This window comes from Camelina sativa, chromosome 1 (assembly GCF_030686135.1).
Source record: "Camelina sativa cultivar CO46 ecotype springtype chromosome 1, ASM3068613v1".
In the NCBI taxonomy this organism is placed as follows: Eukaryota; Viridiplantae; Streptophyta; class Magnoliopsida; order Brassicales; family Brassicaceae; genus Camelina; species Camelina sativa.
The window spans coordinates 3,841,713-3,868,235 of NC_141880.1; the positions used below are offsets into that span (position 1 = coordinate 3,841,713).

The 26,523-nt window shown below is 37.4% G+C and overlaps 6 protein-coding genes across 8 annotated transcripts; 5 read left to right on the top strand and 1 right to left on the bottom strand.

Moving 5' to 3' along the window:
* The first annotated feature begins 1,699 nt into the window (after positions 1-1,699).
* On the top strand, positions 1,700-5,278 carry LOC104761007 (uncharacterized). Of its 2 annotated transcripts, none has more exons than XM_087483991.1 (13): positions 1,700-2,027; positions 2,155-2,234; positions 2,576-2,804; positions 2,952-3,103; positions 3,225-3,343; positions 3,437-3,600; positions 3,688-3,762; positions 3,883-3,957; positions 4,127-4,264; positions 4,351-4,506; positions 4,600-4,652; positions 4,740-4,918; positions 5,035-5,278. In XM_087483991.1, the coding sequence occupies exons 1-13, from the start codon at positions 1,970-1,972 to the stop codon at positions 5,099-5,101; spliced, it is 1,545 nt and encodes a 514-aa protein (XP_087340117.1). In that variant the 5' UTR covers positions 1,700-1,969; the 3' UTR covers positions 5,102-5,278. The 2 variants fall into 2 exon arrangements, with proteins under 2 accessions (XP_087340117.1, XP_087340076.1); XM_087483950.1 differs by having other exon boundaries at positions 1,736-2,027; positions 3,437-3,604; positions 3,692-3,762.
* Positions 5,279-5,516: 238 nt separating this feature from the next.
* Positions 5,517-7,402, top strand: LOC104761095 (putative calcium-binding protein CML49). Of its 2 annotated transcripts, XM_010484160.3 has the most exons (5): positions 5,600-6,266; positions 6,579-6,625; positions 6,743-6,918; positions 7,001-7,019; positions 7,135-7,402. In XM_010484160.3, exons 1-5 carry the CDS (start codon positions 5,708-5,710, stop codon positions 7,237-7,239), a joined length of 906 nt encoding a protein of 301 aa, XP_010482462.1. In that variant the 5' UTR covers positions 5,600-5,707; the 3' UTR covers positions 7,240-7,402. The 2 variants fall into 2 exon arrangements, with proteins under 2 accessions (XP_087340196.1, XP_010482462.1); XM_087484070.1 differs by lacking the exon at positions 7,001-7,019 and having other exon boundaries at positions 5,517-6,266; positions 6,743-6,937.
* Positions 7,403-8,065: 663 nt separating this feature from the next.
* LOC104761335 (kinesin-like protein KIN-14L) lies at positions 8,066-13,623 on the top strand. The gene is made up of 20 exons (XM_010484443.3): positions 8,066-8,283; positions 8,386-8,444; positions 8,529-8,686; positions 8,773-8,910; positions 9,035-9,272; positions 9,389-9,474; positions 9,568-9,612; positions 9,732-9,833; positions 10,145-10,219; positions 10,379-10,460; positions 10,634-10,729; positions 10,798-10,971; positions 11,073-11,179; positions 11,264-11,442; positions 11,541-11,708; positions 11,785-12,035; positions 12,122-12,285; positions 12,389-12,909; positions 12,996-13,177; positions 13,264-13,623. The coding sequence occupies exons 2-20, from the start codon at positions 8,390-8,392 to the stop codon at positions 13,356-13,358; spliced, it is 2,916 nt and encodes a 971-aa protein (XP_010482745.2). The 5' UTR covers positions 8,066-8,283; positions 8,386-8,389; the 3' UTR covers positions 13,359-13,623.
* On the bottom strand, positions 13,570-15,817 carry LOC104761191 (xylan glycosyltransferase MUCI21). The gene is made up of 3 exons (XM_010484263.3): positions 15,143-15,817; positions 14,976-15,047; positions 13,570-14,890 (listed from the first exon to the last, which is right to left on the bottom strand). Exons 1-3 carry the CDS (start codon positions 15,360-15,362, stop codon positions 13,701-13,703), a joined length of 1,482 nt encoding a protein of 493 aa, XP_010482565.1. The 5' UTR covers positions 15,363-15,817; the 3' UTR covers positions 13,570-13,700.
* A 2,669-nt stretch (positions 15,818-18,486) lies between these two features.
* On the top strand, positions 18,487-20,711 carry LOC104761424 (transcription initiation factor IIB-2). The gene is made up of 7 exons (XM_010484538.2): positions 18,487-19,044; positions 19,382-19,406; positions 19,568-19,697; positions 19,774-19,904; positions 19,981-20,069; positions 20,165-20,241; positions 20,320-20,711. Exons 1-7 carry the CDS (start codon positions 18,692-18,694, stop codon positions 20,451-20,453), a joined length of 939 nt encoding a protein of 312 aa, XP_010482840.1. The 5' UTR covers positions 18,487-18,691; the 3' UTR covers positions 20,454-20,711.
* Positions 20,712-22,894: 2,183 nt separating this feature from the next.
* Positions 22,895-26,427, top strand: LOC104761517 (phenylalanine ammonia-lyase 4). Its single transcript, XM_010484643.3, has 3 exons — positions 22,895-23,657; positions 24,430-25,077; positions 25,168-26,427. The coding sequence occupies exons 1-3, from the start codon at positions 23,287-23,289 to the stop codon at positions 26,267-26,269; spliced, it is 2,121 nt and encodes a 706-aa protein (XP_010482945.1). The 5' UTR covers positions 22,895-23,286; the 3' UTR covers positions 26,270-26,427.
* The last annotated feature ends 96 nt before the right edge of the window (positions 26,428-26,523 follow it).

Sequence of the window (26,523 nt, forward strand, 5' to 3'; positions counted from 1 at the left end):
AATGTCTGGGTTATATGTAGTTCGTGATTTCATGGTTTTGAAGTTTCTTCAGAAACTTGTTTTAAAAGCACGATTAGGGTTGAAGAATCTTTGCTTTTATCTGCATTCCGAATCTTTCTTCTGAAAACGTTCTTTAATTTAGTGGCTGCAAAGACTAGTTTGTTACGACGATCGTTATAAAGCTTGTTGTTCAATGCATGCACAACAGCTTCAATCCATGCTCTGTGTCTACGATATAGTTTCCCCCTTGTGATGAAGATCCTGTTTGCCATGTCTCTGTTTCTCATCACAAACCAGTCTCTGAGAGAGAACTGGCACTGTTTCAGTTCCGCTAGTCCTCAGAGACGTTGCAGATTCCACACTCTCTATAACATACACAATGCAAAAGCCATAGTTTCCCCCGGAAACTGAAGACTACTCTGTTGGACAATAATAATTTTAGTTTTTACATTTATGTAATTTTGCCTTTCAGGTAAATGCATAGTGAGGTGGATGGTTCATAACTATTTTGTTCACTTGGACGCTTTCCCATGTCCCATTTGCCAAGCCAAAGTTTTCAAGATGGACTACTCAGCTAATGAGGTAGAAGGCCAAGAAGGTCAGATGCTTGCAAGGCTCACCAAACTATTTAGCAAGCTACATTCACTCGAGGATTATACTTTTGTAAGTTTGTAAAATCATTTAATCTTTCAAATTGAGATATTGTTTTACTTAAGTTATATATGTTTGACTCCATATACTTTTAATCAACATGTAGTCCTGGTCCTTGGGCTATAAAGAAGACCGCAGAATTATGATGGATACCATTCGCGCCTTCATGGCTGACGAAGGAGAAGACTTTTTTTTAATGCTAGATCAAATCAAATGGCTCTTGAGAGATATCGATGACATTGACATCGATGGTAATATATTCGTCATTTCTTTTCTCACTATGATTACTAATTTACTATATCATTGTTGTTTCAAAACTGAAATGTTTTTGTGTTTCTAATTTGATGTAGAGCTGAGGAGAATCATTTTTGTGGAGGTTGTCGTTGGGGTTTTAGTTCTTGGTTGTGTTCTCACTGCTGCGTATCTGATGGGCTAGATCTACAAGCAAAACAGGTAATATTTCCTTTCCTAATACTTGTGATTTGTGAATGAACCATCACAGAATTTGTGAATAGAATAGGAAACATGACAAAAATCTTGAATAGTATACGCATATTCAACTTTTTTTTTTTTGTATAAAACTATAACTAGCGTTTTATTATATTTATTTTCATACAAACTAAAAGTATTTACTTATTTGTATTAAATGTGTATGTTTACAGAATTTTCTTTAAATAATAGTAGCATATACTACAGTACTTAAAAAAAAAAAAAAAAAACCATTAATATTATTTGGCCGTACATCTCTTTTATCAGGTGCTCATTCGAAGATGTCAAGAACGTAAATATAGAGCTTCTTCCGTTGACAAACCGAATTCTAGTGGATATTATTTTTGAGGGTGTGTTTTATTAAGATTTTGGAAGAAGATTTTTAATCCAGATTTTTCTTTTTTTTTCCATATGGTTTATATGAGTAATAGTAGTAGTATAATCAATCCTTAGAGGTAGACCGTCACAGCGGAGTGGTTTAAAGCGCCAGACTCGGGTTCAAATTCTACTTCCGAGAACCGAGCCGATTTAACCAAACCGATCGGTTTTTGGCTAAACCATATGTAGTTGTTTTTAAGAAACCCGAATTTTAATCGGAAAAGCAAACAAAAAAAAAAAAAAACTCTGAAATCCCGTCTGAAATTGTTTCTCTCGTCTGCTTCACCGCCATCAGCTAAATAATATAAAAGGATTTGGGTATTTTGTTCGTTAATGGAGTTTGAGTTTCCATACTTTTTCGTGCAATTGGAGTATGAAAAACATAAATCGCAAACAAACCCAGCGAAACGAAACCTAAGCGAAGAATTGGAGTTTATTAGCATCTCCAATAATGACCAGTAGTAATAGGGATATCGTTAGTCATTCGCGCAGGTTCAAGTTTCTTCTAGGTTCGTCTTCCTTTTTTTTTTTTTTTTCTGTTTTCCCCCCGACAAATCTCTCTCTCTCTCGCTCTGTGTAATTTGCTTCTAATTAAGGATTTTTTCGTTTTTTTCTTGATCGAATTTTGGAATTTAGGTACGCAGTTTATTTCCAGAAGCATCTCGTTCACAGTCAATTCCTGGATCATGAGGCATCTAACCGAAGAAGACTATGCGGTAATAGAGAGTGAGAGAGAGAGAGAGCCCCAGTTTATATATATTTTAGGGTCGAATAGATAGATTTTTGCCAATGTAGGTAGGTGCTTTGACTATTTTAGCTTGATGGAAAGGCTCAATTGGGTTTGTTTCCTTATTGCCTAAGTAGCAAAACTTATTGCAGTTACGTTCCCGAAACCTTTAGCCGTGGAATATAATATTAGCTACTCATGTTTTATAAGTAGTCTTAGCTCTGCTTGATTTTTACTCTTGCTACGTGGATTCTTCCACTAATTCAATGCGTTTTATTTTATGCTAATTGTAAACTCCCATCTATGTTTTTTTTTTTCGCTGCGATGAAGCTCTACGCGATCCAGTTCCATCTTTTTGTTACCTGTGTCTTGTTCCTCAGCCGGGAGGGATTTCGGCGTGCTTGCTTCCGCGCTGACATTAAAGGGATCCGGTTATTGAAAGTGGCGTGGGTGACATTTCCACTCGGAATCGCCATTACTATTGCAGCTTGCGTCTTTGTGTTATGGTGGCAGAACCTTTGCTACTCCGATACTTATGCGCAGGCTATCTTGATTCACGGTACTTTGTTGTCCTTTCCTATTTATTATACCTCTTGTCTTTTTCTTATAAGATTTCTCTTACTAGTCAAATTTAGATTCTGCGAATGTATAGCAGGAGGATAAATCTGTTTTTTCCTTCTCAAGGACTAACCTACTTAATTGGCAGGATTTGCATGTGTACTGGAGCTATTGGCTGAGCCTTTGTATATCCTCTCGCAGACATTGATGAATCTGAAATTGCGGCTTACTGTTGAGATTTTTGCTACAATTTCACGTTGTGTTATTTTGTGCTCTTTCATAGTCATGCAAACCAACATGGTACATATTTGTGTGTTAATAAGTTAATTAGTTCTATTACCATTCCATTTCGTTTCTAGCGATGCTTGAAGAAACTTATATGATAGAACTAAGATCTAATTATTATTTTCAACATATGTAGGAAAAAGGGATAATCTTTGCACTGTCCCAAGTTGCATATGGAGGTTCCTTATTTATTGGATACTGGGCTTATTTTCTCTTCTTTGATGTTTTCAAAAGTTCGGATCTCTTTCCTTTCAGGTATGAGCTCTCTCTGTTGCTCGATCTCCTTACCAGCATTCGTAACTCTTTGATATATTCGTAATGTTCTCAACAATTTTTGTGATGTCACAGACCCGGGACCTTCATGGATTTCGATGAGCAACTCTCGAACATGTGTATGCTATTTACTTTTCAGTCCTTCCGAAAGTTGATTCTCCAAGAAGGTGAAAAGTTGGTCCTGGTATGGTTTGATACATCTTATAATCAGGCTGTTTATGGGATCGTCGACAAACTAGGCAAGTCATTTTGGTAAAAAATGTTAAATTTTTAGAGCGACTAAGTATATTATATATTATAACATCGCATATTCTCTAAAATTCCAGGAAGTTTAGTTGTACGCATGGTGTTTCTTCCCTTTGAAGAAAGTACATACACTACATTTGCCAGTTGCGCATCAGGTTTATTTCTCTCCTGAATTTAGTGTGGTCCAGTATGTAATAAATCTTAATGTTTCATGATGTTGGTTGACTCCCTGAGTTTACCATATATGGTTTCTGTTTCTCTTCTCTCTTGACCAGGTGATGATAACCAGCATAAGAGCAAGGAACTCGGAGATCGTCTGACCGAGGCCTTAAAGTTTGTAATATTAATAGGTATATTTCTATCTATGGAAGTAAAAACTTCTACTAGTAATATGTTTTATCAGTCCCTAAAACCGAGTGGCAGCTTTCCAACTTCATTCCAGATCCTAAATCGCTTTTGTTCCTCAATGAATAAAAGACTTTTGACTCTAATCTTTGGTAACATCCTGGAAATTTCTAGGTCTTACATTTATGGCATTTGGCCCGAGTTACTCGTACTCTTTTATCAGATTGTTATATGGTGAAAAATGGAGCGATGGAGAAGCTTCCTTGGCACTACAGTGTTATTGTCTCTACATCATCGTCCTGGCCATGAATGGTTAGTAATCACATGCAGATTTGCCTAATGCTTATTGACTTCTTGATTTTGCGTCTGTCTTGAACCTTTTCAAATATTCTTTTCAGGAACCTCCGAAGCATTTTTACATGCAGTTGGAAAAGAGAATCAACTAAAGCGCTCAAACAACATGTTGCTTGTATTTTCACTGATCTACATCATATTAAATGTTCTGCTGATAAGAACTTTAGGAGCAGTAGGTCTAATCTTGGCGAATTCCATGAGTATCCTTCACCCACATCTATATGTAACTATTTCAACTAGAATCAGCTTTTTGTTCATCTCTTTTTTTTTGTCTTCTTAACTCTTTAAACAAGATATGATTCTAAGGATCACCTGTTCAGGGCGATTCATTCAACATTACTTCCAGGTATACTTGATTAATCTTCCCTATATATTATGTTGCGATAATGACTCGTCTGTTTTGTTTGTTTATTAACTTCAATTTTCTCTGCAGGGCACTTCTTCATTCTCGTTCCGAAAATGCTTACCTTTAGGCTGGCAGGTTCTTATCTTTTCGGGCATAATCACTCTCATCTCAGAGAAAATGTTTCTTAACCATAAGAATTTCCGGGAAACATTTCCTCTCCATTTCGCCATCGGTTTCCTATGCATCTGTCTCTCAGCCATTGTCATGTAAGTCCTCTCTCCAATGGCAACCACAAACCTCCATTTCAGAAATCAGACTTTTACAGTCTTATTTTCGTTCTGAAAAATGTACTTTCTGAGATCTTGTGTTTTGTCTCTTGTAGATACCGGTGTGAGAGACCATTCATCAATAAATATATACGTTTCGGAGATCACGATCACGACGACTGAATAAACCGGTGTTTAGGAAGAGAGAGTCGGAACTTTTGTACAGTACTAATGAACCTGTTTTACTGAATTAATACATACGTTAAGGGGAAGATCTATAATGTAGCCGACAGTACTATTATTGTATAGAATGATCAAATATCACAAAATTGATCTAAAAACTTGTGATTTTGGAACAAATACGTACCTAGTGCTCTGTTCAATTCTTGGGTCATTAATAGTGCCGTTAGTGCTCGAACCAGAAATATTTCCCGTTATTAAAAGAAAGGTTGGACCGATCCCGCCGGGGCCAGTAGATAGCTGTGAACCGGATGACCAAGTTTCAAAGAACAACAACAAAGTAAAATTGACGCGTGACGCGTGTGTAAAGCGTATGATCACGCAATTACAATAACACCCCTCACCGCGTACAAAGCCTATTCGTACTTATATAATGGCATTATCGTAAATACCTCGAACCCAAACCCCAAAGTATCTTTAATGAATATATAACTATTTTTATCATCATATCATGCAAAAGTAAAAAAATCCACTTTTTTCATCTTCTTTGATCTTTTCTCTCTCTCTCTCTCTCAAACTCAAAGCTTCACCTTCTTCTCGGTTCTCACCATGTCTGGTTACCCACCATCGAGCCAAGGTTACGGTTACGGAGGTAACCCACCACCGCCTCAGCCACCGTACGGATCATCCGGCAACAATCCTCCACCGTACGGATCCTCAACCTCCACACCGTACGCTGTCCCGTACGGAGCTCAGCCCGCGCCATACGGTGCACCACCGTCAGCGCCATACGGTGGTCCTCCAGGAGGAGACCATAACAAGCCTCACAAAGAGAAACCTCACGGCGGCGCTTACGGATCTCCATCTCCCGATTACGGTGGTTACGGAGGAGCGCAGCAGCAGTCAGAACATGGAGGTGGTGGTTACGGGGCTCCTCCTCCTCCTTCTTCTTATGGAAGTCCGTTTGCGTCTCTTGTTCCGTCGGCGTTTCCTCCCGGAACGGATCCGAACATCGTTGGTTGTTTCCAGGCTGCGGATCGGGACAACAGTGGGTTCATCGATGATAAGGAGCTTCAGGGAGCTCTCTCTTCGTATCATCAGAGCTTCAGCATTAGAACTGTTCATCTCCTTATGTATCTCTTCACCAACAGCAACGTCAGGAAGATTGGTGAGTTTTCTTGATTCTTTCACTGTATCTCTTTTTTTTGGTTTATCATATAGTGAAATTGCGGTTTTTAGAGAAGTAGAAAGCGTCCATTGTCTTGATTTCACCATCTAGGTTTGAGTTTTTAGAAATCAATTTGTTGAATTTTCCTCTGGAATTTGTGTTTGGTTTGACTTTGATCAGTTATACCAAATCCTCAAGTTATATATCATATATTAATTCAAGTTGAAATTAATAAAGAAACCATCTTTTGATTATTCCTCGTGCAAGCCTGGTTTTTGAGTATTATATTGATTTAAGAATTACACATTGCAGGACCAAAAGAGTTTACTTCACTTTTCTACAGTCTTCAGAATTGGAGGGTAAGTTCTCAAAGGCTTTTGCTTTAGCAATGATTTGATGACATTGCTGGTCAAGAATGTTGGAATTAAGCTCATGTGGTTTTGTTTGGTGTTGGGTTTTTTGGGAATTGGTTTCAGTCCATCTTTGAGAGGTTTGACAAGGACAGAAGTGGCAGGATAGATACAAACGAGCTGAGAGATGCACTCATGAGCCTTGGGTTTTCAGTGTCTCCTGTGATTTTGGATCTGCTGGTTTCCAAGTTTGACAAAAGCGGAGGCAAGAACAGGGCTATCGAATATGACAACTTCATCGAGTATGTTCATTTGCTTCAAGTTTCTTCTTTTCCTCTGTAAGAAGTAAAGTTCCATACTGATTCTGGCTTTCCATTTGTGCAGGTGCTGTTTGACTGTAAAGGTACGCCTATTTCCATAGCTAGGGTCACATTCTTAGACACTAGGAAACCAAATTCGTTTACAGTAGTGTAGAATTGTGTGTTTGTGTTTTGATGTTTGATGGAATGATTTTGCAGGGGCTGACTGAGAAGTTCAAGGAGAAAGATATGGCGCTATCAGGGTCAGCTACTTTCAATTACGAGACGTTCATGCTCACTGTTCTACCGTTCCTCGTCGCTTGAGTGTGTGATATAGTCTCTATATCTTTCGTTGTCATGTCAGCTTTTGGATCTTTTTAATTAGTTGAACTCCCAAGTTTTCTTTTACCTTTCTTGACTTTGCTTCTCCATATGAGCAAAACCTTTTAAACAAGTCTTGTGGAATAATTAACATACCTTTGTTAAACCGAGTTTTCTTTCGCTTTCGACATCTAAACCTTTGTTAAACCGAGTAACACAAAGGTTTAGTATCATGTGCATAGGACACCCATTCTTACTCTTCAATGTCTGTATATGGCATAAATTAACTTTACCTGTGTTTTTTAAAAATATGTCTTACTTCCATACCGAAAAAAATATATATCTTGTTTTAAGTATTTTCAGTAGAAAAAGGGCAAACCCATATAGAAAAGCAAAAGCCAAAAAAAAAAAAAAAACGTTACATTTTTGGAAAAAAATATCTCTAATGACGTTTAATAAGAAATAAATCCCTATATCTGTACAAAAGATTGGTGAACCACTAAAAAACATTTAATACTTTTTTAACAAATGTAGATTTTTTTATAGAAAGTGGTATGAAGTATGAACATTGAACAACTAGATGATAATCGTGATGATTAGGTAAAGATGATATTTTTATTTCCCAAAATAAGCATAACTAACAAAATTTTCGAATCCAATTTAAATTAAACAAAATAATTAAAAAAACTGGGTTTGCTTTACCATCTTCGAGAAATCAGAAGCCGTTGAAACGCACATGCGAATCGGACGGATGAGATTAGTCCACTAGATATTTGAATTCAAACACAGTAAAAGAGTTAACGTTACAACATTTTTTTTTTCCGTTCAGGTTTGGATCCGAGCCTAAATACCCGAACCAGAAAACAAACAAAGAAAACGAATGACACAAAGGTTTGGAGCATTATAAAGAAAACATTCTCAAGCAGCGAGCGATTCAAAGAAGGAAGAAGACGAGACTATACTCTCTTCAATTTTCTTTGCTTTTTTTTTTTTCTAGGGTTTGATTGATCTGTCTGCCCAGAAGGAAAGAAACAGAGTCTAAAATTGGTAACTTCGATTTTGTTTCCTTGGCTGAGATTCAGATGTGCATTGATTTTGACACGATCGATTTTAATCAAATTTCTTTTTTTTTTTTTTTAATTTCTTCAGTCTAATGACAAGTGGGTTGCACGAATTTCATCTGGCTTCAAGAAGAGCCGAAGAAGCAGGTTTATAATTTCTCTGTTTTTGATTCGATAAACAAGATCGGAAAAAAGTTATGTTTCTGATTTGTGTTTTTTCTTTGTTTGCAGCGGCGAGGAGATTTCAAGCCGTGCAATGGCTTCAATCTGTAGTGGGTCAACTCGGTATCCCGAGTCAGCCATCGGAGAAGGAGTTCATTTCTTGCTTGAGAAATGGTATGGTTCTTTGCAATGCTATCAACAAGATTCACCCAGGAGCCGTTTCTAAGGTTTGGTTGATTCAATTTGTTTTTTGGTTTGTCTCGAGTTCCTCAGATTCCAATTTTAAGTTTCTAACATTTTATTGAATTAAAAGGTTGTGGAGAGCTACTCGTATTTGAACGGAGAGTACCAACTTCCACCGGCTTATCAATATTTCGAGAATGTTCGCAATTTTCTTGTGGCTTTACAACACTTGAGGCTTCCTGGATTTGAAGCTTCTGATCTCGAAAAGGTAACACATTTTGAGAAAAATGTTTCTTATTATTATTATTATTATTATTATAATGGTTTTGATTCTGTTTATAAGCTTTATGAAGAAGAGCTGAATATATGAAGGGGTGTAATGTTTCACACAGGTTAATCTAGAGTCTGGATCAGTGACCAAGGTTGTGGATTGCGTTTTAGGACTTAAGGCATACCATGAGTGCAAGGTAACGAGCAATGGTAATGGGTCATACAGGCACGTCAAAACGCCCACGTTTCAACTCTCTGCGACTAAGATTCAGCAGCCTGTATGTGCTTCTCGGCATTTGGACATGTCCTCGGCTCGTGAGAGAAACGGTTGCACTGATGGTGAATCTGATCAACTCAAAGGTTTGATCCATTCTTCTTCTTATGTTGAGGATACTCTATATCCTTTTAGTTGCCTTGTGGTAAATGTAATTTGCTTTTAACACCAATCTTACTGCATTTGGATTGGATACTTGTAGAGATAGCCAAGTTGTTTGCCGATCACATTTTCAGTTCCAAGGAAAACATTGATGAGAATCTTATTTCACTGGAGAATGGCACTGGGGTAAGTTGAAATGTTCTGTACCATTTGCTTAAGTATTTCTACTGTAACAGTCAGATCAACTTGGTTAAATTGCTTTCATTCTTTGAATTGCAGAATTCTAGAGCAAACTTCGAGAAAATCATCTCAAGATTCCCAGAGGTAAATTAGAACAGACAAAATCCATTTGCCTAGTGATGATCTGTTCGTATTAAGCAAGTATTATACTTCAGTACTGTTTTGATGAATTTGTCTGACAGTAATGATGTCTTTATGTACAGCTTCAGTCAGTATTCAAGAATTTACTTAGCGAAGGTACCCTGAAACCATCTGACTCAAAATCCATGCCTCTGGAGGAGTTACATGTCCATGAAGAAGACCAAGTATGTTTTTTTGCTTTTTCTCTTTACATGTGACACGCAAATCTTACCTTCGAACTGCATTTTGATGTTGGCACCTGAACAGGAACTTTATATATCTCCTGTTCATCAGCCCTTCCATGTCTTTTTTACTTCCAAATTTGACTAATGTTCTTGTTATGCATCCACGAGTGACTAGTATTATATTTTTTCTCTATTTTTTACCTTTCTAGTTTGCGCTGCTCTTTCATAGACACCTCTCTTTACTCCACAACTGTTTAAAAGAGTCCATGTCTTAGTTTACACTAACAGATTGTTGGTTATATTTTGTTCAGTCCAGCAGCAGTCTCCTACAAAAGACAAATTGCAACCATAAGCGTTTACTAAAAACACAAGAAAAGGAGCTTGCGGTACGTTTGCATTTAATCTGTCTTAATGAAGTTCTACTACTCGTCATCTTGACTTTAGTTTCTTATTTCTTATCCAAGATATGATTTATATTTTACAAATTGATCAGAAATTCTATGCACTACTTTCTTTCCTAATCCAGGTATGCTTCTCTTGTTTAGGTTCTCAAGACCTTGTTCACAAAAACGAAGCAGGATTTTAAGGAATTTCAGGTTCATTTGCAAAAAGATTTTATGGAACTAGGTTAGCTTGTTTTCTGAGATTTCATTTCTATCACCTCAGGAGCAAACTGTCAACATTTCATTTTAATTACATTCTAGTTTCAAATTCAATTTACTGTGTCATTTTAATTTCATTTCTATCAACGCCTATTTCCATAGCTAGTTTCAAATTCAATTTACTGTTTCAATGCACAGGGAATCAGATGCAAGAGATGTCATCAGCAGCTCAAGGATATTACAAAGTGGTGGAAGAGAACCGAAAACTATATAACATGGTGCAAGATCTTAAAGGTAGAAAGTAATTTACCCAAGTTTCCCTCTTCTAATGGAAGTCGTAATGCCATGTCTTGAATCTGCAGGAAATATAAGGGTGTACTGCAGAGTTAGACCAATCTTCAATAGTGAAATGAACGGAGTAATAGACTATATAGGAAAAGATGGCTCTTTATTTGTTTTGGATCCATCGAAGCCTTATAGAGATGCAAGAAAAACGTTTCAGTTTAATCAAGTATTTGGTCCAACAGCAACTCAAGGTAATTTTGCAATGTCTCAAGAGGCTTATAAGCTTGTGTTAAGCCTCACACTTCTTTGTTTTGGTAAGATATCTTTGACACTTTTAAATTCATGTGGACAGATGATGTATTCAGAGAAACACAACCATTAATCAGATCAGTGATGGATGGTTACAATGTTTGTATTTTCGCTTATGGCCAAACGGGATCAGGGAAGACATACACAATGGTGAGAATTTTTCTAAAGACTAGAGCATCTTCTTGCCTTTCTACATATTTAGTTACTTATCATTTTGTTCTTTTTTTTATGCAGAGTGGTCCTCCAGGCAGATCAGCTACTGAAATGGGAATAAACTATCTGGCTCTCAGTGATCTCTTTCTGATATGTGATAAAAGAAAGGATATGATGACATATGAGATATACGTCCAAATGGTCGAGATTTACAATGAGCAAGTCCGAGATCTTCTAGCGGAAAACTCCTCATGTACCAGATATCCTTTCATGGCTGCTGAAACTTCAATTTTAACAATTTCCTGCTTTATCTATTTCACATGAATCGGCCTAGTGTTCTTCTTGACTATATGTGCACATTAGATATTCGAACTTGTTCCAGTGAGGATGATGGCTTGAGTCTTCCAGATGCTACAATGCATTCTGTAAAATCTACCAAGGATGTCCTTCAGCTGATGGAGGCTGGTGAAGTGAATCGTGCAGTTAGTTCCACGTCCATGAACAATCGAAGTAGTCGGTCTCACAGGTACTAAACTCAAAACTACACTTCCAGAATTATGGAATTACTGCTTTGTGATCTAAAATTAATTTCGTTCTTGTAGTATTTTTATGGTGCACGTACGTGGGAAAGACACATCTGGGGGAACCCTCCGAAGTTGCTTGCATCTTGTGGATCTTGCAGGCAGCGAGAGAGTAGATAAATCAGAGGTAACTGGAGACAGACTCAAGGAAGCACAGTATATCAACAAATCTCTTTCTTGTCTTGGAGATGTTATTTCTGCATTGGCTCAGAAGAACTCTCACATCCCATACCGAAACAGCAAGCTGACTCTTCTACTTCAAGACTCATTAGGTACTAATATCTAAGCCAAGAATCTTTCCTTCCCTGGTTAGTGAACAAAAAATAATTACTGAATTTTTGTCATGACTTCATTTCAGGAGGACAAGCCAAAACATTAATGTTTGCTCACTTGAGTCCTGAGGAAGACTCCTTTGGGGAAACAATCAGTACTTTGAAATTCGCACAAAGAGTTTCAACAGTCGAACTTGGAGCTGCTCGTGCACACAAAGAGACTAGAGAGGTTATGCATCTCAAGGAGCAGGTTTGTAGAGACTAAGTCTTGTTTGGAAGCTAAACAGTAACAAAATTCGTTTCTAGTTTATTTTACATTTAGTGAGCCAACAAACGCTTTGTTCTTCTTTCAGATTGAAAACCTGAAGAAGGCGTTGGGTACCGAACAATGGAATAATGCTTCCAACAATGGAGCAAAGGAGATAAAATCTCCTTTCAGCGGGCCGATTGCAACAACAGAGAGAACTCCTCCACGTCTCAGAAGATTAAGCATCGAAAACTGTAGCAACACAAAGGCAAACCTTGAAGACAGGAAAGCTATAAAGTCACCATTAGCTTCCCGTCGTGCACAAATATTGAGTTTTGAGGGTCCAAATTCCTGTAAAGACGAAGAAAACAGTAAAGTATATCCCATTACGGAAGTGCAACATCTCAAGAATCCACGGAGTCCTGTAAGCGCTTATCAAAACCGAGCAGTGAAAGTAGATGGCAGAACAAGCATTCCGCAACTCCAGCTACTGCAGACACCTGTTAAAGGAGCTTCCAGAAACGACATACAGATGATTTCTGTGGATTCGAGGACAAATGGAAAAGGTTCACATATACGGAAGTCCCTGAGGACAATCGGAAAGCTGATCAATGGTTCAGAGAAGAGGTATGAATAAGACCGGTTATTCCAATCTGCTTGATAATACTTTGGCATTTTTACCTGTTTACTGAAAAACCTTTATGTTACAACAGAAAAGAGAACATTCCTTTGGATCCACCGTCACCACTTGGAGTTGCAAATCATTTTAGCCATATAAAGTCCCCGGACACAAGCAATGCTAAGACTATGCGACGGCAGTCACTCACAGGTGTAATGCCACCAGGACAAGAAAGATCGCGTAGGTCCTCAATAGGAGGAAACCCAATTGAGATTGGTAAGAAAGATCTTAACATAAGTTCATGCGTCTCTTTACGCCTTTTCATCTGAACAAAATCAATAACTAAGAATTTTCTTTTGTAGGTGTAACTAGTACAAAAGGTGTAACTGGTACAAGAAATGCCAAGACACCTCCACCTATGCGTTCAGCATCAAAGATAGGGAAGAAGTGGGCGTAAGAAGCTATTAAAGAATAACACGTTCTCTTGCTTTGACTCGAAGCATAGTATCTCGTTGAAAGTCTTTTCACCATCTACACTTCAGTTTCCATGCAATAGGATGAAAATTTTAGATCTTCTTCCTGAGTAAATAAGAACTCAACTTTAGAGGCTCTGACTGTGTAACATAGAGGGCTCTTGTTTAAGCCATTCTTCACAGTTTCGTTGTTAGTGTCTCAGAAACATTGAATTCATTTATGTCACGGTTTCATTAAAATCTTTACAAGAACTCTGTACTTTCTGTAGTTTGTGCAGACTATACAGCAACAACAACAACAACAAAAAATGGAAATCTATTTCAGGTCAGCTAATCGATTTTGCATACACATCAACCAAAACCTTCTTGAATCTATGGAGATCTAACATCACTTTCTGGTCGTTCAGGTATATCCCCTTTGTGAATTGCCACCCTTTCCGAGTGATGCTGTTTGGGTCTCTTAGAATTGGATCATTTTTATCATATTTTCCATACAATGAGCTTTCTCTTGAAAGAATCTTATAACCAATGTAGTCTAGACCGAGCTTCTTTGCCGGTTCTCCATAATATGTCTCTGCTGCCCAATCTGTTCCCAATGGAATGATTTGAATAAAGACACCTCCAGGTTTCATGAACAGAAAATGAGTCATGGCTGCTCCATGTACCCCAACCATGACATTGCTTGAGTTAACCGCTCTGTAAATCTTTGCCAGCTCCGTTGTTCTGTCAGGTCTCAAAACCTCGACTTCAAACCCAATCCTCTGAGCCATTTTGACCATCAGAGCCTCGTTTGTTATACCTCGAGACCCGGTTCTTGAAAACAATGCAAGTTTTGGCCTATGAGCCTTTCTTCTCTTTGCTACTCTCGCATGGAACCGTTGCTCCTCTTGCCTGTCCAGTCTGTTGATTCGAGGTCTATAGGCTCGATCAAGTACATTTCTGAACTCATTGATGGTTGTTGTAGCATCTTGCATCTGAGAAGGATCGACGGTTAACTCACCATGGATTCTAAGACCAACAATAGCTTCCTTGAAGCAGTGAGTTCTCTTGTCTTTGTTGAAATCAATAAGAGGATAATCAGAGAGCTGAGAGAGAACATCTCCATACTTCATCTCCCACCACCTGTGATAGTCAGCAATCACAAAGACAACCTTTTTGTTGAAACGTTTAGATGTTATATACAAAGGAATAAGCCCGTCGTTGAACTCATGATAGAGGTTTCCGGTATACCCTCCGGTAGAGAATAGCAGGGCGGGTACGTCATGGTTCACTTCGCATTTATGCTTGTCGCCAGAAACCTTCACATCTTTTGTCATAAGTTTCAGCTCACCAATGGTGTCCATTATACTAGTTTCCCACTTTCTGGTGTATGGTTTGATTGTTTCTTGCAAGACGTGGTCGGTGAGATCATTCGAGGTGTAGAGAAAGATGGAGGAAGGAGAGTGTGTTCTGATATCGCCTTTCATGAAACAGATGTCTGAACGATACCCGTTTCTGTCACAAGATATGCTCTCGTCTGCATTAATTACAACAGAAAAAATAATGAGAATCTCTTGCTCGATGTTTCAAGAACAGTAAGAAACAGAGGATTTGGTACTAACCGTTTTGTGACGTCTTAGGCGACTCTATATCGGTTTCGGAAACACGATTTTCAATCTCTATGATTGAAGAATCTGCAAAAACATACGAAGTGAAAAAAGTTTAGGACAATAACAAAAAAAAAAAGATAGAATTGATTTACTTGTAGTATAAGATAAAAGAACCGTACCGATGAGAAACAGAGAAGAGGGGTAAGGGAAATAGAGGAGCTGAGGGGCAAAGACGAAGCAGCTTGAGATAAGAGAGAAGAGAAGAAGATAGATAAGCTTAGGCTTCCATCTCTTCGAGCAATTCCCACAAGAACTTTTCAACCCGAAGACATAAGGAAACAGCTTTGTAGATTCGTCTACTTTGATCTGTGCTACTTTATTCATATTCTGCCTCATCATTCACTTGTTATTCAAGTGAAGAACACAGAGAAAGAGAGACGTATGCAAGGGATATAGTGAAGTCTTTGTAAACAGAACTTGTCTATCTATCTCCTTGAATACGTAAGAGGAGAGAAAAAGAGATCGAGTAGACCAGAGAAACAGAGAGAGAGAGAGAGAGAGAGAGAGACGTTTTCTGGGTACTGTTGTAAGGTTTGATCAGAGTATATATTTAGAGAGAGAGAGAGAGAGGGAGACGTTAGCCTACTATTCTATTCTTTGGAAGAGAGAAAGAGAAAAGTAGAGGAGAGAGAGAGAGAGAGAGAGAGACTCGTTTCTTGGTATTGTATAGGAGCAGAGGAGAGGAACATACTACTAATTCTTTGCGATGTCTTTGAGAATGGAATGAGGAGACGTGTGGGAGAACGAGAAAGGGACTTTGGCCAAACCCATCATTCATCTTTAGGCTTATATATGTCGCTTGCATCACAAGATTCCTTTTCCTTAAATCATGTTTGGTAATACTAATAAATACTTATTATTAATACAATATAAATATATACTCGTTTTAGTTGGAAATCATCCTATCAGTGACATATTCAACTTCCTTAAATGGAATTTATGTCTAAATCAGCATGAAAAGTGAAACAGTTCTTTTTGAAGTTAAATCAAGTAATTTGGCCACTTATTGATTCATAATTCAATGTTTTCTTTCTGGCGTGCTGGAGTCTTATTATCTGAGGTCCAGCTAATTGTGATCTTTTAATTTAGACTAACAATCTTTTTTTTAGGTTGAACTGGGAATAAAATAAAGACTGCATGACCCAAGACTAGTTTATGGTTGAAACTCAAAAACTTCCAAACAAATATAAGTTGTCATAGCACAAGGCCATCGAAACATAAAATTTGTTTATATGGATTATTATAAATTATAGATTCAAATAACTGATGAGACCAATCTACTCATAGGGATGACTAAATAAGAATAAAGAATTCCAAATTATTGGACAAAGGAAGAAACGATCAAATAGCCCAATGGAGGCGTTCTTAACGGTCAAATACATACAACATGTCATATTCCAAGGAGTTTTCTATAAGAATTAAAACTTACAAATATCCAAGGATTTTTATTCAAACGGAAAAAAAAACAGCTGGTGGGCGAAAAAAATAATGAAATAAAAGTTTCATGAAGAAAAAGTTGGTGAACGAAAATTATAGGGTTTTTTTTTGGGGGGGGGGGCAAAATTCTAGATTATATGAGATTAATGAAAAAAACAAATAAGAACATGATACTCAATTAATCTTTTTAACATAGTATAGATATTATCTACTAACGTATAATATAAATTCATGTATAGTTTAAGTTATGTAGAAATTTCTAAACGTCGATATAAAGTATTACGACCCACTTTAGAGACGACCAAGTTCGAAAAGATGTATAGGTCATCATATATAATTAAAGATCTAAACTCCATTGATACGAAGAAAAATAGCAAAGAGGCTTTGATTAAAAAAGTTATAAATATATTCTGTCAAATAACAATACGTATGTGTATAGAATATGCATGGTGATGCCAATATCTTACCAAAGTTTTTGCCCCTAATTAAATTATCGCCTCGTGTAAGTTTTAGATTATATTGAAGCAAATAATTACGAAATGTTTTTATAATTGGTGATTCGATGAGAACTGCAATAGAAGTACGCAAAGATGATGATCATTGGAGACCGCGACTTAGCTTTATCGGGAATTGTGAATTTATCCATATGATCCACTTTAAGACGATCATGATTCATGAGTACGTAGTAATGCATTCAGATGATCGGAAATTTGAAATTTTCTTAAACTATATGTTTTCGTTGTTGAATTTTATTTATAGTCTACGAAACAAAACAACTTTATAGAGATCCTCTCATGGGCATGGGTATGTCGACCAAAATCAAAATAGTGCACAAGTTTAATACATATTACACACTTGTCATAATCATTTGCTTACATGTGGTTAGTTCATACGTCAATTTTGAGTTGCTGTGTATATATAAATTCGATTAATTAAATAGCACATAATTATTACTTTTATATTGCAGATTTCGCAAGAAAACAAAACTTGAATTCTTAGGATTAGTTTAAGAAAGTTCATAAAAGTCAAATCATAGTATTAGTATATAATAATAACCTTGCGATTGTGAGAGCATATATATTAATCAATGCATTTCAATTCGGATTATCCCATCCTAAATAGAAGGTTTACATATGTGTATTAATTGGTATTTTTGTCTCTAGGTCTGAACATAAAAACCATATCTAAATACCCAATTGGGAACCCGACCCGAAAACCGGGTTTGGGTTGGGTACACGTTTAACTATAAAACTCTATTAGGTTCTATTTTCTAATACTCGTGGGTTCGAGTTAGGATCGGATAATACTCGATACCCATTTGGGTACCTATAAAACCCGAATATATAAGCATATTTATAATATTTATCATTAATGTAATGCAATTACTCCAAAATTATGATTATTTCATTTATTTTTATACCTAAATATCAAAAATAATCAAAATATCTAAAATATTGTGTCACATAAGTCAAAATTAAAAAAAATATATTTAAATTTAATTAATTTTAATTATATTTTCGGGTACCCGATAGTTCAGGTATTTATCGAATTCTAAAATTTGTAACCAAACCGACCTGAACCCGATAGTACTCAAACTGAACCGAACCCATATATTTAAAAATACCTAACGAGTTTTATTTTTCTAAACCCGTTTACCCAAACCCAAATGGATAATATCCGAACCCGAACGGGTTACCACCGAGCCCTATTTGCCTGGTTATGTGTTATGTTCATATTTTCGTATTCGATATCGGGAATATATTATAAAAGTTGTATGTTGTACTGTGTTTGGTGTGTCATGTGCCATGTGTATCTGTGTGACAACTGACAAGATATGTGCATGGACATAATGCAAAAAAAAAAAAAAAAAATCATTTAGGGAGTGGTGGGCGTGGCAGACCAAAAAACAATTTAGGGCTTCAAAATGTTGGGCCGGGTTTGTTCTAAAGCCTGTTATCTTCTTATAGTTGGTCTGTGTTGTCATATATGCCGTTGGATCGATACTAGACACGTGGACGGTTGATATATTTCTGAGTTCGGTAACATCGCATTTTCTAAAATATTCTCGGGAGAGAAAGAGAAGAAAACAAATCGTTGAAGAAGTAAAGTAAAAAAAAGAAAAGCTCAAGGCGCGACGAAGAAGAAGAAGACGAAAGTGGCAATCTTTCGTAATTACAGTCCAATTACTAAAAAGGGGTTTTAGGGTTTTTTTTGTTCTGAGCAGAGAATCGATGAGTGACGCGTTTTGTTCGGACTGTAAGAGGCACACGGAGGTTGTGTTTGACCATTCCGCCGGAGATACAGTTTGTTCCGAGTGTGGACTCGTGCTCGAATCTCACTCAATCGATGAAACTTCGGAGTGGCGTACCTTCGCTAATGAGTCAGGTGATAATGATCCTGTTCGTGTCGGTGGTCCGACGAATCCTCTTTTAGCTGATGGTGGTCTCACTACTGTCATTTCTAAACCTAATGGTTCCTCTGGCGATTTCCTCTCTTCTTCTCTCGGTCGATGGCAGAATCGTGGGTCTAATCCTGATCGTGGCCTAATTGTTGCGTTTAAGACGATCGCCACTATGGCTGATAGGTAGGGTTTTTTCTCGAAATTTTTTAGGGTTTTAGATTCTGGAAGCTTCTTAATTTCAACAGTTGAATTCGATGATTTTTGCTTGTGGTCAGTAATTTTGAAAATTCAGTATTGAGAAGCTCGATCTAGATGAATCCTTATAGTGAGTTAATTAAGTACTGTAAATGTATGTAACTAAAAATAGAAACTATCTTCTTTTAGCTTTTAGGAAAATGAAGCAAAAAAAACTTGATTTGGTTCAATACGTTCTGAAATGTTATTGTGAGGTGTTTTGTCACTGTAAGTTAGGTTGATTGACAAAATTACTAATCTGATAAAAACCTTGGGTTTTCTCCAGGTTGGGCCTTGTGGCAACCATCAAGGTACTCTTTTTGTCTCTTATACTAATCTAAAGGCTTCTGCTTGAAATGCATTCTGTTTTGAAAGTCGCTGATGTTTCTTGGAATGTAGCTTGCCAATGTTTTTAGAGTTTCTATCCTTATTCCGTTGTTTTATTTTGGTCGTTTTTGCTCTTCTATTGAAGGATCGAGCCAATGAGATTTATAAAAGGGTAGAGGATCAAAAGTCAAGCAGAGGAAGAAATCAGGATGCTCTTTTGGCTGCCTGTTTATACATTGCTTGCCGGCAAGAAGACAAGCCACGAACTGTCAAGGGTACAAAAACAGTTTTTTTAGGAGTCTTTTTATCTCACCATTTGCCTTTTTCTTAACCCTTGCTGATATTATGTAGAAATATGCTCTGTTGCCAATGGAGCTAGTAAGAAGGAGATTGGTCGTGCAAAAGAATACATAGTCAAACAGTTGGGGCTGGAAACTGGACAATCCGTTGAAATGGGTACTATACATGCCGGAGATTTTATGGTCAGTTCTCTTTAAATTAGTGCTTCTTGGTTCACGTATCCACGGTTTTCATCAAGTCTGCCGGGTATATTTCCAGAGACGTTTTTGCTCCAATCTTGGTATGACCAACCAAACCGTGAAAGCGGCTCAAGAATCTGTGCAGAAGTCGGAGGAATTTGATATAAGGTTACACCATATCCATTGTTGTCTTATCGCGTACGTTTTCTGGATGTATCGGTTTACAGCCATTCATTCACACAGGAGCTTTTAACCTGTTGCAGGAGGAGTCCCATATCGATTGCAGCCGCGGTAATATACATCATAACACAGCTCTCTGATGAGAAGAAGCCTCTCCGAGGTCTGTTCCATTCATTTACACTTTGTGAATTGAATCAAGATAATATCGCACAAACTATCTGACATTTTGAATTTGCAGATATATCGGTGGCAACTGGAGTCGCGGAAGGAACTATAAGAAACTCTTACAAAGATCTTTACCCCCACCTTTCCAAGATCATACCAGCTTGGTATGCTAAAGAAGAAGATCTCAAGAACCTACAAAGTCCTTGAGTGTCTTCTTCGCTCTTACTCTGCTGCCATGCCTTCCAGTTTCGGTTGGGATTGATGGGTTATAAAGTTATTTGGTCCAGAAGTGCGACTCGGGCCACAACTTAGACAAGATTTTTACAGTAGATTTGTATCAAAATCTCTCCATAAGATACCATAAATTGTTGACTTAACGAGACTGTATTTCCTGTTGATCTCACCATTTCGAACATCATGCCACCGACCTTTGTAACTCTGCTAATCAAGCCACCGGTTTAAGCATTGGTTTTTACTTCTCAACACATGACACAGAAGAACTCATCGCTTCTGAAGTTAAAAGTGATTACAATTAATTAGGAGAATTGGAGATAATACTTTTTTACTTTGTTATTTACAGTTTTATCAAGTAATTTTAAAAGAAATGTTCATAATTTTGTTTCTTTTACAATGACTACTTTTAAATTTATGTTATCCGTGGACAACACATCATCAGTTTCTAAATATTGATAAGATTATAGTTTCAAAAGTATATATTATTCGGATTATAATTAATAAAATATCCAAGCAGCATCAAATATTTGGAATTTTAACCTCGTCAGACACTTGAATCTTGGGATACATTTTTTCAAGACCTAATGATTGAAATCATTGAACTTCCTCAAAGTTGAAATTTCCTTTTATAGAGTTTCAGATTTAGAAGTAGTCATTGTCTTTAAATAAGTCTATAAAACGTAAGTTATTTATTAACAAACGTGCAGTATCAATTTACATTTGGATTTGTTTAACACATAACCAAAGTAATTATAATGTAACCAAGTGAAATCAACCACTCTAGCTAGATAAAAAACTAAAAAAGTACATATATTCTTAGTTCAATTATTTCCAAAAGAGTATATAGAAGAAGAAAACAAAAGTTACATGTGCTGTTGGGTACACGAATATCTTGTAAGCTGCATAAATATCTTTAGGTTGGGCCAAATGATATAGGAACTCTTACATTTTAAACATGCAAATTTGTATCTAGTCTGCTTTCATCATATACACTCAATTTTGATCGTATTATCTAACATATATTTTAATATTTATTTACAAGATTGTCAAACTAAATATCTTTCTGTTGTGTATGCTTTTGAACCGATCAGTATATTGAAATTCTTCGATTATATGAGCTAGTTGTTATCTAAATAAAATATACTGAACCCCTTAATAATCTGAAAACAGTATTCTTCTTTATAATTTTTTTTTGGTAAGAACCTAGGTATTTTCGAGATGAGCAAACAAACCAAAATATGAAAATAGTAATTACAACATTTTTCAGACTGAAACAAATGAAGTTATTTCATCAATCTCTAAACCAGTTTTACAGTAAGGTTATATATAAAATACTACTTTTTATTTGATATTAGTATGCGAGACGGTTGGATTTTATCTTGCATTTGTTGTTTAAGAAGAGATGTACACACTATAATTTTCCATGATTGAAATAATACACAAATCCTACCATAAGATTGATTGGTGAGAGGGGATGACTATGGTTGGTGAAGAGGAGGAGCGGAAAAAACTTTACCCAAATCTTACCAACTCCACCCATTATCAAATTCTTTTATGTATTTTTGTTTCCTTGCAATCAATTGTTTGGTAAGCATTTCTCTCTATCCATAAGAGAAATTATACGTAATTAACGTCCATTCCCATAAGATCAACAGTAATTTGTACTCTGTATATATATATATATATTATACTATAATCAATAGTAGTATTTTATACTATATATAGGCTAAAGATCCGGATGTCTTTGTAGTTTTGGGTGTTGTCCCCATATTTTGGATTCGAATTGTGTTGTTTAATTTATTTAATGTGAACGACCTACGAAGGCTCTCAGTCCAAAGCTGATTTAGGTGGAGCTAATTAATTATACCCATTTTATTTATTTATTTATTTTTAAAGAAAGAAAAAGAAATTAAATGAAGACTTTTAAGATAACTTTTTTTATTAATCAATTCAGAAAAATGATCGTATAAATCAAAATGATGGACCTGTTTTTTCAGGTTATGGATCAGCAACCTAAAAAAAGGAAAAAAAGTATAGTGCAAGCCATGGATCCGCGCAAACCTAACGTATTCAGAATTTAGATAAAAACATACCGACCTGGTAATAAATGACATTCAATCAAATATACGATATGGATAAGATTTGGCATTCTGTATTAATGAAATTACTTCTATATTTTTCGAAACAACATGTCAGAACCGCTCCATGCAATAAAACTTATTGCTTTACGAAATTAATATATGTATATATATATAAAAGAAAAAATATCTACAGTATATGTTAAATTTGGATTTGTGGTGTTTGCTCACACAAGACCAAACCATCAGGTCCCTATCTCTGGCAGTACCTGACCCTCGAGCTCGACAAGTAAAACGAACATTCATATAACATGGAAGCCACGTGGGTTAATAAACGTCCGTCCAGATTGCAATTAACATCCGACGGCTGTAGACACATTTCAACTAACCCGACTCCGTTTCTCACCAACTCTTTTGCCTCTATTTAAAACCTCCGATGTCGCTCACCTTTCTCTCAGGGAAATTTTATTAATTCACAACTCGAATAAATAAATTTCTCCCTTTAATTTTTATATGTTTAATCACAAACAAAAAGTACAAATTTCATATATTGTACCTTGTAAGCGCAACGTGTAACTAGATTCATACACACATTTGTATTGCTATAATTCGTTTCGTATATATTAACATTACTACATAGAGAAAGAGATCAAGACGACCATATTGTCATTAGAACCGGTCGGTCGTATCCAAAAACCTCGTTCTCTTTAATCTAGTCGGCGGTCGTCATGGAGATATGCAATCAAAACAACCACATCACCGGCGATCCGTTGAACTGGAACGCAGCGGCTGAAGCTTTGAAAGGGAGCCACTTGGAGGAGGTGAAACGAATGGTGGAAGATTACAGGGAAGGGGTGGTGAAGTTAGGAGGAGAGACGTTGACGATTGGTCAAGTCGCCGCCGTTGCTAGAGGAGCTAGCGGAGGAGGAGCAACAGTGGAGCTAGCGGAGGAGGCACGTGCCGGAGTCAAGGCGAGTAGCGACTGGGTGATGGAGAGCATGAACCGAGGAACCGACAGTTATGGAGTCACCACTGGGTTTGGTGCAACTTCCCATAGAAGAACCAAACAAGGCGGTGCACTTCAAAATGAGCTTATTAGGTAAGTTTTTTTTAGTCAATACCATATATGGTAACTATAAATTTGTTACTACTATTTTTTCTCTCTCTTTTAATATTGTACATTTGTACTATATCAACATTAAATGTGTTGAACAATTCTCTAGACTGGGCTGCTGCCTGCTAGCTAGTGAACAAATTTTAGAATAGGTAACTAATTAGTAATTACAATGTCAATAATGATAATTACTAATGTATTTATTGAAAACCGAAATTAAATGGTTTTAACTTTTTTAGCTAGTGAATTAAATTTAGAGTAGGAGAAAGGAAGATCCCATTGGCTTGTTTGAGCTATTTTTTTGTTGATAAAAAAAAAAAAAAAAGAGAAAGGAAGATTTGAATCCGGTACGTGTAAATACTTTGAGACTGCAGGTTAAATTTATGTTCTTGGTGATATCTCTTTTCCCTAACCGTTATCCTTATTTTTGGCATTTTTTTAGCAGACTTCACCCTTCTCTTTGGTATTTGGTTTTACCTAATATTTAGGTGAATAATTTGTTTTGTCAGTACTAATTAGCTGAATAAGTTGGTATTTGGCAATAATAATTAGGTGAAATTAAGTTAAACATAACAGTCGTGGACGCTAATAAAATAATAATTCCATGCCTCTCATTTCAGACACCAAACTTTAATTTATTCTACTACACCAAACTAATTAATTTTTTACTAACATAAGATAAAATTTGGTCATTATGAGCAATTAATTTTTGCCACGGACGAAATTAACGGTAACGTGCAACTCATGACTTGGGCAGGTTCTTAAACGCCGGAATATTTGGCACCGGCACCAGAGACACGTCACACACGTTACCCAAGCCGACGACAAGAGCAGCAATGCTTGTCCGTGTCAACACTCTCCTCCAAGGCTACTCTGGGATACGCTTCGAGATTCTGGAAGCCATTACAAAGCTTCTCAACCACGAAATCACTCCCTGCCTCCCTCTCCGTGGCACCATCACCGCTTCCGGAGACCTTGTCCCGCTGTCTTACATCGCCGGACTCCTCACCGGCCGTCCTAACTCCAAAGCCGTGGGTCCTTCTGGTGAGACTCTCACTGCCACTGAGGCCTTTAAGCTTGCCGGAGTATCGTCCTTCTTCGCGCTGCAGCCTAAGGAAGGACTAGCACTTGTGAACGGGACAGCGGTTGGATCGGGTTTGGCCTCGACGGTTCTGTTCGAGGCAAATATTTTGGCGGTTTTGTCGGAAGTTATGTCTGCCATGTTTGCTGAGGTTATGCAGGGGAAACCAGAGTTCACCGATCACCTTACGCATAAACTGAAGCACCATCCTGGTCAGATCGAAGCAGCCGCAATTATGGAACATATATTATACGGAAGCTCTTACGTTAAGGAAGCTCAACTTCTTCACGAGATGGATCCTCTTCAAAAACCTAAACAAGATCGGTAACGTTTCTTGCTTTTCAAGTAAACTTATATTGTGTTTGTGTGTGTGTGGTAATTTATAGCTGAGTAGCGTTCTCTGTTAATTTTCAGGTATGCATTACGTACGTCCCCGCAATGGCTCGGGCCTCAGATCGAAGTGATCAGAGCGGCGACTAAGATGATTGAGCGTGAGATCAATTCAGTTAACGATAACCCTTTGATCGATGTTTCAAGGAACAAAGCTTTGCACGGTGGGAATTTCCAAGGGACACCGATTGGTGTCGCCATGGATAATTCTCGTCTAGCCATTGCTTCAATCGGGAAGCTCATGTTCGCGCAGTTCTCTGAACTGGTCAACGATTTCTACAACAACGGTTTGCCTTCTAACCTATCCGGTGGGAGAAACCCTAGTCTTGATTACGGGTTCAAAGGCGCGGAGATAGCCATGGCTTCTTATTGCTCTGAGCTTCAGTTCTTGGCTAATCCCGTGACCAACCATGTCCAAAGCGCGGAGCAGCATAACCAAGACGTTAACTCCCTAGGTCTGATCTCGAGCCGTAAAACCGCAGAAGCAGTCGATATCCTCAAGCTTATGTCCACGACTTACTTAGTGGCGCTTTGCCAAGCCGTTGATCTAAGAAATCTAGAAGAGAATCTGAAGAAAGCGATTAAATCCGCGGTTAGCCAGGTGGCGAAACGGGTCTTCACCGTTGGTGCAAACGGTGAGCTACATCCGTCAAGGTTCACCGAACGTGATGTCCTCCAAGTGGTTGACCGAGAGTACGTGTTCTCCTACGCAGACGATCCCTGCAGCATCACTTACCCGCTGATGCAGAAACTTAGACACATTCTTGTCGACCACGCTTTAGCTGATCCAGAACGCGAGGCCAATTCCGCGACATCGGTTTTCCAAAAGATCGGAGCTTTTGAGTCGGAGCTGAGATTGCTTCTCCCTAAAGAAGTGGAACGTGTTCGGATTGAGTACGAGGAAGGATCCTCGGGTATAGCTAACCGGATAAAAGAATGCCGGTCTTATCCGTTGTACCGGTTCGTGAGAGATGAGCTGAAGACAGAGCTGTTAACTGGAGAGAAGGTTAGGTCACCGGGAGAAGAGTTTGATAAAGTGTTGTCTGCGATTTCTGATGGAAAACTCATTGATCCTTTGTTGGAATGCCTCAAGGAGTGGAACGGAGCTCCTATTCCAATCTGTTAATTAAAAAATCTCTGTTTTGACAGATGATGATGATCCATCCAACATTCTTACATATAATAAATACACCTATAATATGTTTCGTTGTATGCTAAATGCTGTCTTAATGGGTTACCAAGGGATATTTACCCCCAAATAAATAGAAGCTTGACTTTATAATATAATTTGCCTATCTCTATGTGATCTTCCTTTATCTTTTTATGGAGTGTGTGTGTGTATTGGCCTCGCGTTCAACGGTTCACGTATGTTTATCTTGT